The sequence below is a fragment of the Balaenoptera borealis genome (assembly GCF_965194805.1).
Source record: "Balaenoptera borealis genome assembly, chromosome: 13".
Taxonomy (NCBI): Eukaryota; Metazoa; Chordata; class Mammalia; order Artiodactyla; family Balaenopteridae; genus Balaenoptera; species Balaenoptera borealis.
The window spans coordinates 2,030,123-2,047,328 of NC_138870.1; the positions used below are offsets into that span (position 1 = coordinate 2,030,123).

The window sequence follows — 17,206 nt, forward strand, 5'->3', positions numbered from 1 at the left end:
CTCGTCCTGACCCGTTTGTGCGGCCGTTTCCCGGTCAGATTGTGGACTCCAGAGGGCCTGGCGTGCCCGTCTTGGTCTCCGCCGCATTCAGTGCCTGTCCTGTTACAGAGCGTAACAAATGTTCATCAAGTGAATAAGCGACTACCTGTAAAGGGTTTCAGACAGACAAGTGTAGAGACACTTACTACCCACTTCTCGGGTGCTCTCAGGGCACAGACGTGAACTGCTCTACTTATTATCAGAGCTCTCCCAGTTTAGGCTAAACATGGCTTATTTGGGTTAAATAAAGGTGTTTGCTTTCCTGACAGTTTCTAGTTTTCTTATCAAGCCAATGTCATTCTTAATAAGAGCAAACAAAACCGAAAAGCGACTTCAGTGTTTGCAGTTCTTAAAAAATGTGCTTAGAATAGATAAACAGCAAGGACCTACTATACAGCACAGGGAACTATGTTCAATACCTTGTAATAACGTATAACAGAAGAGAATCTGAAAAAGAATAGATACATACGTATAACTGAATCACTTTGCTGTACACCTGAAACTAACACAACATGGTAAATCAACTATATTTCAATTAAAAAAATCTTTTTAATATATTAATGCTACAGGCCTCAGAGGCAGCCCCCGCGTCGTCACGCCGTGCGCGGGCTCCCCACGTCTGCACGTCAGCGGAGAAGGTCGAGCACTGGAGAAGCCATTTGTCACCAACAGGAAACACAGAAAACACCCTGCGCTTTAATCTTCGAATGACCTCCAGGGAAACAAGCAAGGCTGTCGTCAGGCTTTGTCCACAGGACACTCAGACCCGGTTTAAAGCCTCGTGTTCTATGATGACATCAAAACATAGAGTGTTCCAAAGAGCTCGTTCAGCAATACTCACAACAGTCACAAAAATGTGTTACTATCTCCTTACTGCAAACCGGGAAAACTGGTCTGGTCTCGAGTCACCCACAACCGCTGAAATGGGTGAGAGCATAGGAAAGCCTCTCCCCATCAACAAGGCCATCCCACCGCCAACCTGCCTGACCTCCAGAGGGAGTGGGTACAGTCCCCGGGAACACCCGCGATTCCTGCAGGTGTAGACCCGAGGCCCCGTTCCAGGATCCCCAAGACACCACAGAAATAGCTGGTGGCCTGGCAGTGGCCGTTATGTGAGAATTAAGACTCCGGGCCATTAGTAAACAGCAGGCAGCAGTCACGCTGCACTTGGCGTTCGAGTACTTTGTGCTCTACACAAATTGTCTTTATAAACAGTAAAGAACTAACTTTTGTTCTGGAAGTGAGGACGGCTCCCTGGAACAGGACACATACGCTGCTGTTATGCCGGGCAGTGGTCAGTGGCTGACCATCCACACGGCCCTGCCTTGTACAGTCTGAGCCCTTCACGTGACTTTGTTATCCAGTTCTCACGACCACGCAGACAGGCAGACGTTATCCTTGTCCCTACTTTTCAGATGAAGAAACTGAGACCCAGAGTGTTCCAGAGCCCCCGAGGCTCCACAGTGCAGAGGGGATTCAGATCCAGGCCTCTGACCCCAAGCTCATTACACCATATTGTCTCCAAAAAAGAACGACACCCTGCCACCGTGACTAGATTAAATTCCCTGCAGTTTAGGGAGATGGAAGGAATCCCAAATCCTAGGAAAATCAGTCAGCTAAAGTTACTCAGAAATATTTCTGGTCATTAAGGTATCCCCTAAACAGCAGGCCAGAAATATCAGTGACTTAAATGACATGAGTAGGAACAGAGGTCAAATCCAATCATAGTGGATCCCAAGGCGCATCCCAGCTCTCGTGTGTCCTGGGACTTTATTCCATTCAACGTCGCTGTCTCCAGCTACTGGGGCTCTCGCCGGCCCTCCCTCCCTTTCTGCAAACCCTAGTGCTTGTCTATACGTCACAACTTAACCCGTGATTATATGTCACCTTTTATTGTCCCCATCTTTTCACATAAGCCAATCTTCGTGTCCTCGACCAGATTACAACTCCTTGAGCACAGTTCCGAGGCTTCATCCTTGTCCCCTTTCCAATCCATCGTGTGCTTATGATGGACACAAACAGGTGCCTACTGGCGTGTAGAGGGTCCCTGACGCAAGTTACTCACTGATTTGTTAAATAACATAGGTCAGGGATCAGCAAACCTTGTCAAGGAGCAGAGAGCAACCGTTTCAGGTAACGAAGCCCAGGCCGTCTGGTTTCATCACCTCCGCTGTTGCAGGGTGAAAGTGCCACGGACAATGCGGTGGGCGTGGCTGTGCCCCAATAAAACTTTATTTACAAACCAGGCAGAGGGCCAGACTTGGCCTGTGGGCTGCAGTCTGTGGGCTGAGACTATTTACGCCGGACCTGCAGGACGAGACACCACAGCGGCAGGTTCTGTCCCCAACTCCAGCCTCCAGCCCCTCCCAGGGTCCCAGCTCCTGATCAAGCCAAGTGTCTTTCCAGAGCCTCTCACCTTGGACTTAAGTGTAGTTCAGCACAACATCGTGCAGTTCATTTTCCTCTGGGGCTTCATACATCAGTTTAGAAAGAGAAAAGTCAATCACAAAGTGAAGAGCTGACACGGTCGGTTGTAACAATAACAAGTAATTAGAAAATTCTTCAAACGCATTCCACCCAGGGGTCCCTGACACCTTTTCCGGACCGCTTCTCATAGACCTCCATGGAAGTCATCACAGATAGGTTGAAACCTGCATTTCACCTAGATTAAAAATCTGCAGCGAGGGGCTTCCCTGGTGGCGCAGTGGTTAGGGATCCGCCTGCCAGTGCAGGGGACACGGGTTCGAGCCCTGGTCCGGGAAGATCCCACATGCTGCGGAGCAACTAAGCCTGCGAGCCACAACTACTGAGCCCGTGTGCTGCAACTACTGAAGCCCGCGCGCCTAGGGCCCGTGCTCCGCAACAAGAAGCCACCGCAATGAGAAGCCTGTGCACCGCAACGCAGAGTAGCCCCCGCTCCCCGCAACTAGAGAAAGCCTGTGCGCAGCAACGAAGACCCAATGCAGCCAAAAAAAAAAAAAAATCTGCAGCGAGGGCCAATCACTCTGGCAGGAGGCCATGTGAAGGAGCGCGAGGATAAACATTCCTTTCTCGCAACACGACTGCTTTCCTCTGAGAACAAGAAACAACCAAGGAAAGAAGAAAACCCTTTCTCTTTCTTGGCTAAAGCATTCAGCCCTCAGCTTTGATATAACATTTCAAAGTCCTTAACAGGCTGCTCCTTTGACCTAATTTCAAGACCTATTAAATAGATTATTCATTATTGTTTCCAGGCTTAGCTCCGTGTTTGCTAAGATGGCTGCATCTGACATGGACAGAGGTGGTCCGATAAAGCAGCGCAGAGCCTGGAGCTGGGAAGCAGCCTTCCAACTCCGTCCCTATATTCCACAGAAGTGAGGTGACTTGCCCAGAACTGTGGACCCTGCTAGAATCAGATGGCCATCAGGCCATCCCCAGACGACTTAGCGCCACTGCGATGAACCCGCCAGGACCACACACGCCCACCTCACCTGACAGCAGCTCAGAGTGCAGCGGACGACCCACTGACAACCGCACAAGCCGCTCCGCCCCAGGACAAGGCTCCTCCATGAGAAGTCGGCCCCGTTAAATAGCAGCTTCCTCACTTACGGGACACAGAGCTGCCTGTGTTTCCAGAGAGATGGCAGCTGGTCTCTGCACGGCTCCCACTGTCCCCTCCGTGGCACAGTCGTGAAGCAGGGAGAGCGGTTCTTCTGCCTCCGACCCTCCCTTCCACATCCTGCTGCCTTGAGGGACCCGGGCTGGGCCCAGGCGCATCAGTCACCACAGTCAGGTCTTTGCCTTTTAAGCCTATATCTCTTCGTGGGGAATCAAAGGCCCTTCCTCTTCGTAGCGTGCTCCGGGCAGCAACTGAAAAGATGTTACTGTAGACGCCCTCCAGGCCCACGAAGCCTTCACCTGACCCCTGACAATGAGCCTGAAAGGACTAGATTTTATGGGACTTGCAGAGAGAGGCAAACAGGGATCAGAAGAGAACATGCAAGAATGGTCCCCGCTCTGAAGAGCTCTGAAGAGATCCGGGCCCTTTCCAGGTCAGGTGAGCAGAGGGTCAGTCCAGGCAGCTGCTGGGCCCAGACCGGAGACGTTCTAACCCTTTCTCCAGGCTACCTCCTACCCCCACCCATCAGGCCTCTTCCCTCCCCACATCTGCCCCTTCTCATTCTGTTCCAAGTCCCTCTGATGAGTGTTTCACATCTTAACCCCTTTGCAATCTCGTGGAACATCGACCTATATATTTCCTACATCATTTCTTCCTCTAATTGTGGAGCTCCTGATAAATATGTCTTAGCTCACATCCTCCACCACATAAAAATATTGGGAATGAACCGTCTTGGGATTTAACGTGTTCCTTGTCGCTTATGCAGAACTTTGTTGAGATGATTTGAGCTCTGGCTGGGTAATTAGACACGAAGAATCCCTTCCGGGCTTCTATTAGAAATAATAATGATGATGATGATGATAATTATAACAGTAATAGCTTTTTCATTTGCAGAACATTTTACACATTGCAAATCTTTTCTGGGTACATTTTCTCCTCATTTGATCTCATTTACCCTGTGAAGTTGTGATATTATGATCCCCAAGTTCCAAGTGAGGTAAAAATAAGTTTAACCAGTTTCCCTTTCCAAGGGGGTGCCCTTTCTGCTGTGCTCTGCTGCTTCAAAAAGAAACAAACCATGCATTGAAAACAACTGATAACACACAGCTTCAAACCGTTTTCCTCCACTGGGAGAAAGAGGGCATTAACTGCCCACTTCTGTCACCATTTGGTATAAAATTCCCAGCATGAAGGGCAATTCATACAGGCAGCACCAGCAGGGCATCAGAGGCTGTTTTAGCCATTTTAGAATCACAAACTCTTAGGTGCATCCTGGAAGCTCCTCTTTCCCCTCCATTCCAACACATTCTACTACGGGACAAATGCAAAACTTAGAGGTCCTTTACACAGTGAAGAAAAGAGTACTAATAAACCAGACTGTGTATTTACATCTCTATACAATCATGCCATAAAAAGTCAGTTTATATTTGTACACAAACATCCATACATGGCTACAAAACCAAACATTTTCCAGTTCTATATCTATTTCCAAACAATTTAAACATACTGTGTTCTTACAATTACCTTAAGTGGTGAATTTTATCTTAGTCATTGCAATGGCATAAACATCCTGGACCCAGACACTATTTTTTAAATCATACTATAACTTGTTTTAAATTGTGGTATACAACTTTGTAACACCAACTGTTAGCACATATTTTATCTCATTATGACAATTATAAAATAATCATGAAACCCAAAGACCCCAATATTTGTTCAAGGTATCATGATGAGGCTTCTGGAAACACAGGGTAAGTATGACCACAATGTGGAAGCCAGTGGAAATTGAAGTTATATGGATTTTAAAAGAATTTGCTCATTTTAAATGGCCTTTTAGAAGATGTGGTACATATATACAATGGAATATTACTCAGCCATAAAAAGGAACGAAATTGGGTCATTTATAGAGACATGGATGGACCTAGAGACTGTCATACAGAGTGAAGTAAGTCAGAAAGGGAAAAACAAATATCATATATTAACGCATATATGTCGAATCTAGAAAAATGGTACAGATGAACCAGTTTGCAAGGCAGAAATAGAGACACAGATGTAGAAAACAAACGTATGGACACCAAGGGGGGAAAGGGGGTGGGTGGGATGAATTGGGAGATTGGGATTGACATATATACACTAATATGTATAAAATAACTAGTGAGAAACTGCTGTATGGCACAGGGAACTCCACTTCGCTGTACAGTAGAAACTAACACAACATTGTGAAACAACTATACCCCAATTTTTTAAAAATGGCCTTTTACTAATAAAGAGCCTGTAACTTAGTATATTTGGATAAGTGATGATGACATGATTTTACAAACACAGATTATTCAAGTAGAAATTAGGCAGAACTCTGTCTTCATCCTAGAAGGTTAGATCTTTAAGAATTTGGGGGGAAAAAAGAATTTTAAGAGAACAAAGCTCTGAGGCCAGGAGACAAACAACGTTGCAATGCTGAAGCCATTGCAGCATTATATATCTTCTTTTTCTGAGTGTGATCGCTAATCTTCAAGGTCTTTTCCCTTTTCTTTCTTGTTTTCTTTATAACATGGAAAATTAAACAAACCTTTCCATTTTTTTCTATCTTTTTTAGAACGTAAACTCTGAAAGATCAGGACTTGTTATTGTACGCTCTTTCATGCCAACTTGGATCTCAGTATTCTGTAAATCATGAGCTCTTTTAAAAAGCTGACATTTAATCAGTAAATTTGACTAGCTCATGGTTGAGTTCAATAGAATCGGCATTTAACAATTTCTATTCAGCACAAGGCATTGGACCAAGTACTAGAGAGACAGCAAGGGTGTGTCTATGCTCCCTGAAATTATCAAAAGGGAGACTTCGCCTATAGACTCCAAGGCTCAAAGATATAAAAGAAACTTTAAAGCTTTATTGAAATATTTTAACAAAAATGTACATCCAGTTATGCATGTACCTGAGTGATCAACTTTCACCTTTCTCCCAAGTTTTAAAGAGGAACTCCCTCATCACAGGCTTTCCAAATACCCAGCAATCTCATCAGAAAAGACTTTAAGTATTGAGAAGCTGCCAAGCTCATGGCAGTGGATACACATTTTGTAAACTTCTCATTCTCGCTTGAAAGCTCAAAAATTATCATTGGTGACAATAATTACCCCTTGTTTTCCTGGAAGTGACAGGTGCACGTTATTTATTTTCTAAAAAAATGTCTGTCAAATGCCTGTCTGAATACCCATAGTTTGCCCATCTTTCTTTCAAGTAAAAATAGTGTTCCGTGAAAATAAAAATAAAAACACTAGCTCAGCTTGCGACTTAAGCACTCAAGTGTTTTCCTGGAGGCAAATATGGCAGCTCCGTGTTCAGGGCACGTACTCTGTGCTTTCTTCCTCTTTTTTTCACACAGAATTTTTAAAAGTGTACCAAAAGGTTGAAATGTAATAAAATTAATAATTTTTCTGCCTTATCACGTACACTGTCAAGTGACACTGGCCTGTACAGCGTGGCTCCTGCCTGGATTCCTGCTAAGACACGTGCACTTTCTCCCACCATTGTTTCTGCAGCATTCGTGCAAAAGTCAGCACAGGGCACGAGTCAGGTGAGTTTTAGGATAGTCACGAAAATGGTTCTGACCCTCAGACCCCCTGAAAGGGTCTCGGAGCCGCCAGGGCGTCGAGGACTGCACTTGAAGAACCACCCGGCGTCCGCGCACGAGAAATCGCAGATCCCTCCCTGTTCAGTTACGCACGCTCGAGGCGTGTTTATCACTACAGGTCTGACCGCGGAGCACCGAGGAGCAGACGTGCGCGGCGTCCAGCGATGGTCCGGTACCCGGGACGCTCGCAGGACCGCGCGGGGGCCGCCTTGCGGTTGCCGTGGCAACGATCGCGGGCGGGCGCGGCGCGGCCATCGACCAGTGACGCCTGCGCGCTCTGCGCTCTGCCGAGAGGGCTGCGGCGCCCCGCGGGCCGGCGGGAAGATGGCGGCGGCGGCGGCGGCGGGCTACTCAGCTGGGAAGGGGCGCGACATTAGCCTGGCGGCCCTGCGGCGCCACGACCCCTACATCAGCCGCATCGTGGACGTGGCCAGCCAGGTGGCCCTGTACACCTTTGGCCACCGGGCCAACGAGTGGGTGCGTGCGGGCAGGCGGGGCCGGGGACGGGCTGCGAGCGGGCGGGGAGGTCCCCCCGGCAGTCACTCGGGTCCGGCGTCCGCGGGCACCTCCCGCCGCGTTGAACTGAGTCACGGAGCGCGGGCAGGACTCAGCCCCGCGGAGCGGGTCAGACACCCTGCTCCGGCACGTCCCGGCGGTCAGCTAGGAGAGCCCCCCGACGGGACACAGCCCCAGTAGTTCACGTGGCCTCCCTATCTCCTTCCGCAGCCGGTCATTAAAGTTTACCCGAAAACCACTCACAGAAGCGAAGACACTAAGAAGTAGGTCCTAACATGGGAGACAAGAGAACAGCTTTGCCCTAAGTTCGTAACCGAGGAAATTCACCGAAAAGAGGCAGGAATGGAGAGACGTGGGGACACCTGCCCCGCGAGGTCCCGGGGGAGGAAGCGCGCCGCTTCCTAGCTATGTCTCCCTAGTTTTCGGGGGCATGTGTCGCCTGGGTCTTCGTATCAAGGACGTTGAGCGACGAGGTGGACAAGTTTCAACGGCAACTTTTAAAATGCAGATATTCTACGTGCGGTTGTATACCGCTCTGTAGAAAAGCGCCAAAGGCATGATGTCCTAATTCTGCTGAGGAAATTCCGTAGTAGAGATGAGGATCGGGGGTGTGTCGTTCTCTGGACTGACTTGACACCCGACCAAGAGTCTGGGGAATTCTGAGAAGTTAACGGGCACAGGAGAGGTTCCCCTTGAGTAACGGTTGTTTCCTACGGGCGTTGGACAGGGTCTCTGAGACACGTGTTACCAAAGTTACAAGGCGGCCCTTCTACAGCCTCATCAGAAGTCACAAGTGGCACAATGCATTATTTACAGGAGTTATGTTTTTCTGCTTCCTGGACTTGTTGCTTTCAGACAGCGCATAGTTCATCCCTTAGAAGGTCATTCTTTCCAAGTACTCATCTTTAAGGCTGTGGTAGCCGAGAAAAAAAAAGAGACCTAGTTTAGCTGCAGGGCAGTTGCTGGGGGCAAACAAATTGATGCCGCGTCTCTATATGCCACCACAACGGGAGCTTTTGAACATAAGCCTAATAAATGTGTACAGGACATGCTTAAGAACAGAAGAGAAAGTATATGTAGGTGGGACATAAAGGAGGGAAATTCTTATTACACTGAATATGGATGAAGGCTAACTTAAGGCATTCAGAAGGAGGAATAAGGAATGAAGCGGGGACAGAAAATGAGCTGCTTTAAGGAAGCTTCAGAACGATTATGTCAGGACTGGAGTAGGAATTATGGAACTAGACCTACTTCCCATTGCCAGGAAAGCCCACTCCCCCAAAACACCAGTGTGTCGTAACCCTGGTGGCATTTTCACCTCTCAGCCCTTAGAGCAGTAGTTCTTAACTGGAGTCGATTTTGCTTCCAGGCAACACTGACAGGGTCTTGAGAACATTTTTAGTTGTCGCTTGGAGAGGGACCACGTTCCTGGCATCCAGAGGGTAGATGGCAGGGATTCTGCTAAACATCCTGCAGTGCATGGGACAGGCCCCCACGACAAAGGTGAATCTGGCCCCAAATGTCAAAAGTGCTGAGCTTGAGAAGCTGCCGGATAGTGGGAGTGTTCCCTTTGTTTCTAGCTAGTGATTTTCTAAGTTCTGTGAGTCAGGATCTTTTGGAGTTTTAAAAAGTGCATCCCACCAAATCAAAAATCTCAGGATATGAGGCCCAAGCAATTGATATTTGTTGAAAGCTTCTTAGGTGACTCAGATGCTACATATGTGATTGAGAAAGGCAGATTTAGAGGGTAAATGGAGATTGACTTTTTCATTATTTTAACAGAATAATCAGGTGTAGATTGCGTTGTTCTGAAAGTGTCAAGTAGTCTGCCAAGTCCAATAGTTTGCAAACTAGCACTGTTTTACATTCTACTTCATTATTTTAAATTTTGAACTGCTTAATTTTTTAGCACTTGTTAGTTTTTATAAGAGTGTAATATTAAATCATTAAATTGTACTTTTAAAATTTAAGCTAAAATCCCCCAGAACTGTGAACTAATACTTTAACATAAAAGTCTTCTTTAGGGACTACCCTGGTGGTCTAAGTGCTAAGACTCTGCACTCCCAATGCAAGGGGCCCGGGTTCAATCCCTGGTCAGGGAACTAGATCCCACACGACGCAACTAAGAGTTCCCATGCCACAACTAAAAGATCCCACATGCTGCATCTAACACCTGGCGCAGCCAAATAAATGAATAAATATCAAAAAAAAAAAAAAAAGTCTTCTTTACTTGCAGGACCTAAGGAGGAGCTAATAGAATCTTGCTTTAACTGTTGCCCAAAACCCCAAACCTGGGCTTTGCCCAGAAAGAAAAAAAAAATCTGGTTACCCCTGGATAACTGTGGAGGGACGGAGAAAATGCGTGAATTTGAGCTGTTTCAGCCAGAATAGACCAGAATTTACATTTCCAAAGACCTTTTTATCTAGGTGTCATAGAGCCTTAGATGAAAACTATGTTTTTAATCCAAAGATCTGCGTGGTGTAGGTTTGTTATCCCTTTTCAGTGGAGAAACTGAGACACAGAACAATAAACTAATTAAGAATTGCAAATTTGGAGTTAGAGAATAATTTCAGGAGAAGCATGCCTTTTACATTTCTGATTCTGGATTTTCCTTAAGGACCAGGTAATTTCTATTACTACTTCATTAAGGAAGGAAGGAAACAAGTCAAAGGCTGTTAGGTTTCTGTGTGCTGATTCGCAGAAACATCCTGACTAGATCTCTGAGATGAAACCGTCCAGGGTCAAATACTGGAAGACAGAAAAGTGTTCTGTCCTCATAGCAAGTGGTCACTTAATAGTAAATCCAGTTTAAGGATGATGAAATTACTCAAGCATGGAAAGGATCATGCTTGCAATTTTTTGTGTGCCTTTTCAGAATCATCATTTTAATATACCTTTGTTTCTTAGAGTATTTTTCACCAAAATTACAGAGTACTTAAATTTTGAATGACTTTGCTAATGGATATATAAATAACAAAATATTGAGAGGTTAAATAGAATGCTGAAATTAAACCACGTAAATAGCAAAGATGAATTCTAAATTCTGAGTTATAATAGTCTGATTACTAGTTAATCAGACAAATGGGTACTTAAATTTTTTTTTTTTAGTAAGCTGAACATTTTCATCAGGTCCTGAGGAGATGGAAAAGAGCCTTTCCCAGTGAACTGAAATGATAGTTTATCATTTTAAGTTTACAACTTTCCCAGTCCCTCTCAGGCAGAGTTCTTGAGTCTTAGCTTGGTAATGTTTCTGTCTAATTGAATTTCAAAGATCAGACATGACTCTAAATATTCCACATCAAATAGGCGATTAATTTGTCTGAAAACTACAACAGCATTGCTGTCTTCTGTGTAGTAGTCAGAGTAGAGTTATCGGCAGGTCCGCTGCTCTCCTAGGTGACAGGATACGACAAGAGAAAAGGGAACCAGAAAACAGAGGAGGAGAAGGAAGTACAGACAGCGGTGGTTTCTGTGGCTGGCTGTGTCCCCAGGTCAGAGGGGAAGGCACTCTGGTTTAGTTTGTAAATGACAGTAGGAGGATGCTTCCCACTGCTTAAGCAGCAGAGTCACAATGGGCAGAAAATCTGCATTTTCCTTTCCCTAAGAGTCACCCCTCCGTTAAATAGGTTTGACCCCGCTTGGAACTGATCGAATTCCTGTTCTCTAAGATGCTTATGTTCTCTGACCTCTGTGAGTGTTTCCTGTTGGTGAACAGAATATACATGTTTTGCTGTTTGTTTTGTTTTTATTTTTTAGGAAAAGACTGATGTGGAAGGAACCTTATTTGTTTACACAAGGTAAGAGTATTTCACTTTCATAAAGAAACTGATGGTCTTTCACTCATGTCTTAACTCTGTTGTGTCACCCTTCAAGTGTAGTTTTATTTCAGAGAAGTGAAAGAACTTAGTTTGAAGTTATTAGTTGACATAAGGAAGGGAATACTGAATAATGTCATCTGTGTGGTGTGATGAATACTAATTTCAGAATATAGTGTAAACTTCAGTGTAGATGAACTTAAATCTTTGTGTTCTTATAAAAGCAGTATTAACTATTTATTCTTTAATTCAAATGAATGGTACAAAGTGCTTGAGTATAATGGATTGGCAAGGAGCTAGAAGTACACTGGTAAGAATGTTAGATTATTTAACCAGCATTTGGAGGAGAGCATTATTGGTCACGCCCACCTCTTGACTCTTTGAAGAAGCGTGATCCGAAATTAAAGATGTCTCTTAGTCCTCCATTGTATAGCTAATGGAATATGTTTCAGGATAGATTTAATAAATTCATGTTTTTTGGTAATTTTTATCAGCTGCTGTTAATATCACACATGCACACAGAGATGTGTAGTATGTATATTGTCTTCACAGCTAAGCTGTTTATTCACATAAACATCCACGTAAGATCTCATAGCGGAGGCCCATCACCATCAGTGGGTTACAGAGATGTAATACAGAGGCCTGGTACAAACCCTTCCCACCCCACCCATGCTCATCTGTTTTACACACACATTCACCTTTGAGGGTAAACCACAGTGTGGATAGACTACCCCTGTGCCAGTTGGCCCGTGACAAGCAGTGAGTGGGCGGGTGTGGCCCTGGGAGGCTTTACAGAGCTGCCAGGTGCGGGAGGAGGAGCTGAACCTCACGGAGGCAGAGGCAGGGGCCCCGAGCTACAGCACAGTGAGGGCAGCGATCCGGGGCGGAGAGTGTGTACCGCTTGGCGTGAGTTAGAAGCTGACAGTGAGAGTAAAGAGATTTTGCTGGCTTGGAATATCAGACTGAAGGTGCTGAAATCTGTTTCCTGAGCAGTAGGGAGCCACTGAAGGTTTACGAGTGGGGGAGTAAAGGAATGATGGCAGACATGCGGGAAAGTCGGTGTGCTAGCATTATGCGGACACGGAGAGACGGTGGTGGCGGAGCAGGTGTGAGGTGAAGTGGGGAGGGCTTACTGGGAGACTGCATGCGGGGGGCGGTGACATTTTAAAGCACTGGTGAGATTTTGAAATGGAAAACAGGATGACAGACTCATTGGCGGAATGGAAAGATGAGAGGTTGAGAACCTGGCTTGAGGATAGTTTTAGTTTTATTTTGAAATAGTGATTCTGGGGTGATGGCAGGGCGTTCCAGTGGTGGCACCAGGCACTCGGGACGGGGCAGGGACGGAGGCACGGAGCGTGGAGGCGTCGGCATCGTTAGTTTGGTCGTTGGAACCGGCAGAGAAGCTGAGGGCCTAATGGCTGGGTTTCAGGGCCAGCAGGGTGCAGAGGAGAGTCACCACGGAGACAGGCAGAACTAGAGCAGCACACACAGGCCCCTGCGGCCCCGGGCAGGTTCGGCGTGGAGGGTGGGCAGGAGGCAACGGTGGGAGTGGAAGGAGAGCATTTTTAGTGGGCCTTCTTTTGTTGATGCAGAGGAGTAACAGATTATGCAAGTATTTTCTGTTTTGTACCAAAGCCAAACGTAGGTTGGTATTTTCAAGTACTTCTTAATATACTCTTGAGTTGCTCATGGAGCTGTCAGTTAAACAAACCTTTAAACTGAGAAGCAAATCCTTCCCTAGTCCTTAATCTCTTCCCCACATCTAACTCCTTAAGAGCAGGGCCCTCTCTCCCATCCTTCTCCCCCCCCCCAGCCTGCCCACCATCCGAGCCCAGATTCTAGAACGTTGAGGTCTTTCCTCGGTGGAGGTTGACAGAACAGCTCATGGAGGTCACCAGGGAGTTTTGGGCGCAGGTGATGGAGCTGCCAGTGATGTATTTTGACTTACAGATGTTGCTTTAGAGCAGTTGGCACATGCATCCCCTGAGTCTATTTTATAAATTGTGAGATGGTGTAGTAACCGTACAGTTAGAGGGGTGAAAGCCTGTTGTAATAATGAAACACTGGAATAATCAAATTCTGATTCTGTATAAAAACACCTAATCCCATTTTAAAAATTATGTCTTTGTTTCCTCCCATCACTTTCTGTAATAGAGTTACACCCACTGGTGATTTCCTGGGGATCCTCTGACAGGCATCTTTGGAAGTCACTCTTCATTCTTCCCCAGAATTTAAGTTGAAATGATCGTCATGATTATTTCTGGTATTCATTATATGCCCAGCACCACTTTACCACTTAGTAAAATAAGTTAGGCAAGGATTGCCTTCCATCAGTTTTAAAATTAGAAGTCTCATAAGAAAACTGTAGGTAGTAAATCAAGTGGTTAGAGGTGAAATAAAACTGAGCTATAAACCCCTTTTCTTCCTGTTGCTCACAGCATTTCTGTGGGCTTGTTACCCTGTGCCCCAGATTAAATCAGTGGCCCTGCCTGTTTCCATTTCAGTGTGTGAGCATGCGTGTTCCAGTTTGTCAGCAGAAGTTGCCCAGTTGGGTTGGTATCTGGCCTGTCCCCCAAGGGTAGACAGATGCACTTGTAGTTGTTAGTTTCTGTTTGATTTGGGTTCTTCCTGCCTGACAGAGACTAGGCACTGAAGGTTTATTGAATGAAATTAAAAGTAAAAAGTTACTAAATGCACAGTTTTATGGACAAAAATTTTTGTAGTAGCTTATCTATGAAGCTATTTGCCTTACACTGAAGAATACTAAATATCTGCTCTTTGCTTTAAATTGTATAAACTTTTAATTATACTATATCTCCTCATAAGTTCATTGACTAGAGTTACATCATTTCTCTAAGAAATTACACAGCTTTCAATTTCAGACCAACACTAACATTTTCTGTAATTGTGATGTACGCTCTGTATTAACGGTCAAGATTGTTTAAAGGTGTCTGTCGATAATTTTTTTATCAGTAGTTACCATCTCTGCCTTAAAGGAACTTACAGCGTAGGTAGAGAAACAAGCTGTGTATATGTACATACGCACACAGTTAAATAAGTAGGGCTGGACTTTACCAAAGCACCAGCATGGCCGGCGTGCCGTATGCGTCCCGCACATTGGTGCAGCCCACGGTGAAGGGGCGGAAAGGTTGAAGGCGTGTCCGGATGCCCCTGTCCTGGAAGTGCTCTGCTCTAAACGGCATGTCTCTGTGTCCCCCTGCCCCCGGCGACCTTTAGGTCTGCTTCTCCGAAACACGGCTTCACCATCATGAACAGGCTGAGCATGGAGAATAGGACAGAGCCCATCACGAAAGACCTGGATTTCCAGCTCCAGGACCCCTTCCTTCTCTACAGAAATGCCAGATGTGAGTCTGAACGCGTGTTTGAGACTGTGTGTGACTGTTGTGTTTAGTGTCAGTGACTGTAGGGGCCAGCACGGGTGGCCTGGGAGACACGCCTCGGCGCGGGATAGCTTCTTCCTCGGGAGAGTTTACACGGAAACTGTGTGAATGTGATGGCGTGAGCATTTAAACCTCGTCCTCTGCAGCTGGACCGCTTTGTGCTGTGAGCCTGAGCGGGGCTTGGGGGAGGCGAGTCCTTGGCCAGGAGACCGCAGAGGGTGCCTCGGTGGTGCTGCAGGACCTAGACTAGCCATTCAGCTCGTGTGTCGCTTCGGCTGAGCATCCGATGAGATGCTTGAGGGAGAGGGCCTGTCTTCCAGAAGCACCATCTTTTGAATACGTAGTAAATGAAAACCAAAGTCCAAAGAGTTTTGGTCCTTAAGAATTTCATAACACTTGGTAAAGTTGAAGTTCTGTTAGGTAACTAAATGGTCCTTGTCAGGTTTGAAATGAGGTAGCAGTCGCCTGCCCAGAATTCTGTCCCCATTTCACTCTTGCATCCCATCTGACCACTCGTGCTGACTGTTGGGCGGCCCACAGAAAAGCGGATGAGAGCGTTAGGAACGGCAGGAGCATCTCCACACAGAACACAAGCGCACACTACAGCTGCTTAAACGTGTGTGCACGTGCTCCGTGCTGGCTTTCAAAAAGACCTCGCAGTTAAGAAATGGTTACCGTACATTTTCCACCCCATTCTTTGAGCTCAAGATACAAGAATTTGCCTTCTGTGTACTACTCAGTGTTATCTTAACAATGTAATACAAGTAATATATAATGTTTCAACCCCATTGAATTGTTCTGAAGTAAATATAGCATCATTTTAATGCTATATTTACTTATATTCACATGTAACTAAGTTGTCGTGATAGGTGGTCATCCTATTTAGAAAATACAGTTAAACTTTTACAAGAAGAAAATTATAAGAAAGCTATTAAAACTATATAACATGACTTTCTAATGGCAGGTCCTATGAAATGAAAAATTTAGTAATACAGAGAAATATTTTGTTTACTATTCCTATTTCTTTGCCGGAAGGTGTAGTTTAATCAATTGTAGCTTGTAGTTGTTTGAATTTTTTTGTGTGCTTGTTATGTCAGGTTATATTTTTTTTTTTTGAGATTATTAGAGTCTATGTCAGATTAATATGTAATCAAATCCTAATAAACAAAATAACTACAAAATTAAATATAAAATGAATGAATATTAGTGGCTTATAATAATTTTTGGTTGCCCTTATTTTGCATAAATACTGAGTCTAGTTGGTATAGATAATATTTTAAATTCTTATTACAATATTACATATTATATATTATATTATGTACTGTACCGAAGATATGAAAATACAAACTCTCTTTAATGTGGTCAATTTTAAAAATAACCTTCCTCAGTCCCACAGGGTTTAGCTGCTAGGAACTAGTAAACGTGCTCAGCCCCACCTGGGTTCCAGGCTGTGCTGTCCAGTACCGCCCCACGGGCTAGGATGGCTGGTCTGAATTTTACACTCTGAGCTATGAATGTCAAAGACACACCGCTTTTCACAGGCTTGGTACAAAAAAAAGGAATGTGAAAAAATCTCAGTAGTCTTATATTGATTTACCTGTTGAAATGGTAATATTTTGAATATATTGAGTTAAATAAAAAGTATTATTAAAATTAATTTCACCTGCTTCTTTTTATTTTTTTATTTAAAAATTCCATTTGTGGCTCACATTTGTGGTTCACCATATGTTTCTACTGGACGGCACTGTTCCAGGCATTTTCATTCATCTTCCCACACTTCCTCATCACAGCTTTGAGGGGCAGACACTCTCCCTGCTGTTTTGCAGATGAGAAAACTGAGTCTCAGGGAGGCGGCAGCCCTGGCAGACCCACACATTCTGATTTCAGGTCCGTTGCTTTTTCTACACTGGCCTGTACTGCTCTCTCCACTGTTCAACATGAGTGCAAATTGAAGGCAGCCTTTGGGCTGCGTATTAAAATGTTTCTAATGAGCTTCCATAAGACAAATGATATCAGTTGAACAACAAAGAGGGGAAGGGAATGGATCTATTTACCTTCCTGAGTTTATTTTGCTTCTTTTCTCCTTAATATTTGTCACATCTTGACTTTGCAGCCATAGTCATTTGGATTTCGTTTATTTACAAAAGCCTTTTCAGTCTCTGACATCAGAGGTTCCCAGAAGGTTTTGCTCCAGGTGCTTTCAG

At 45.1% G+C, this 17,206-nt stretch overlaps 2 protein-coding genes across 7 annotated transcripts in view; one reads left to right on the plus strand and one right to left on the minus strand.

Annotated features, from left to right (window-relative positions):
* Nucleotides 1–17,206, minus strand: part of CACNA1C (calcium voltage-gated channel subunit alpha1 C) — a 556,614-nt gene that overhangs the window by 513,784 nt on the left and 25,624 nt on the right. The window lies entirely within an intron of this gene.
* The window catches only part of DCP1B (decapping mRNA 1B), a 53,698-nt gene continuing 40,094 nt past the window's right edge, over nt 3,603–17,206 (plus strand). Inside the window, exons 1-3 of one of the 5 annotated variants that reach the window (XM_082350497.1) lie at nt 3,603–7,743; nt 11,540–11,580; nt 14,839–14,966. In XM_082350497.1, the coding sequence (XP_082206623.1) occupies nt 7,234–7,743; nt 11,540–11,580; nt 14,839–14,966 (679 nt within the window). In that variant the 5' untranslated portion in view covers nt 3,603–7,233. The remainder of the gene's footprint in view (nt 7,744–11,539; nt 11,581–14,838; nt 14,967–17,206) is intronic. The other 4 variants (XM_082350498.1, XM_082350495.1, XM_082350499.1 and 1 more) reach the window with 4 other exon arrangements.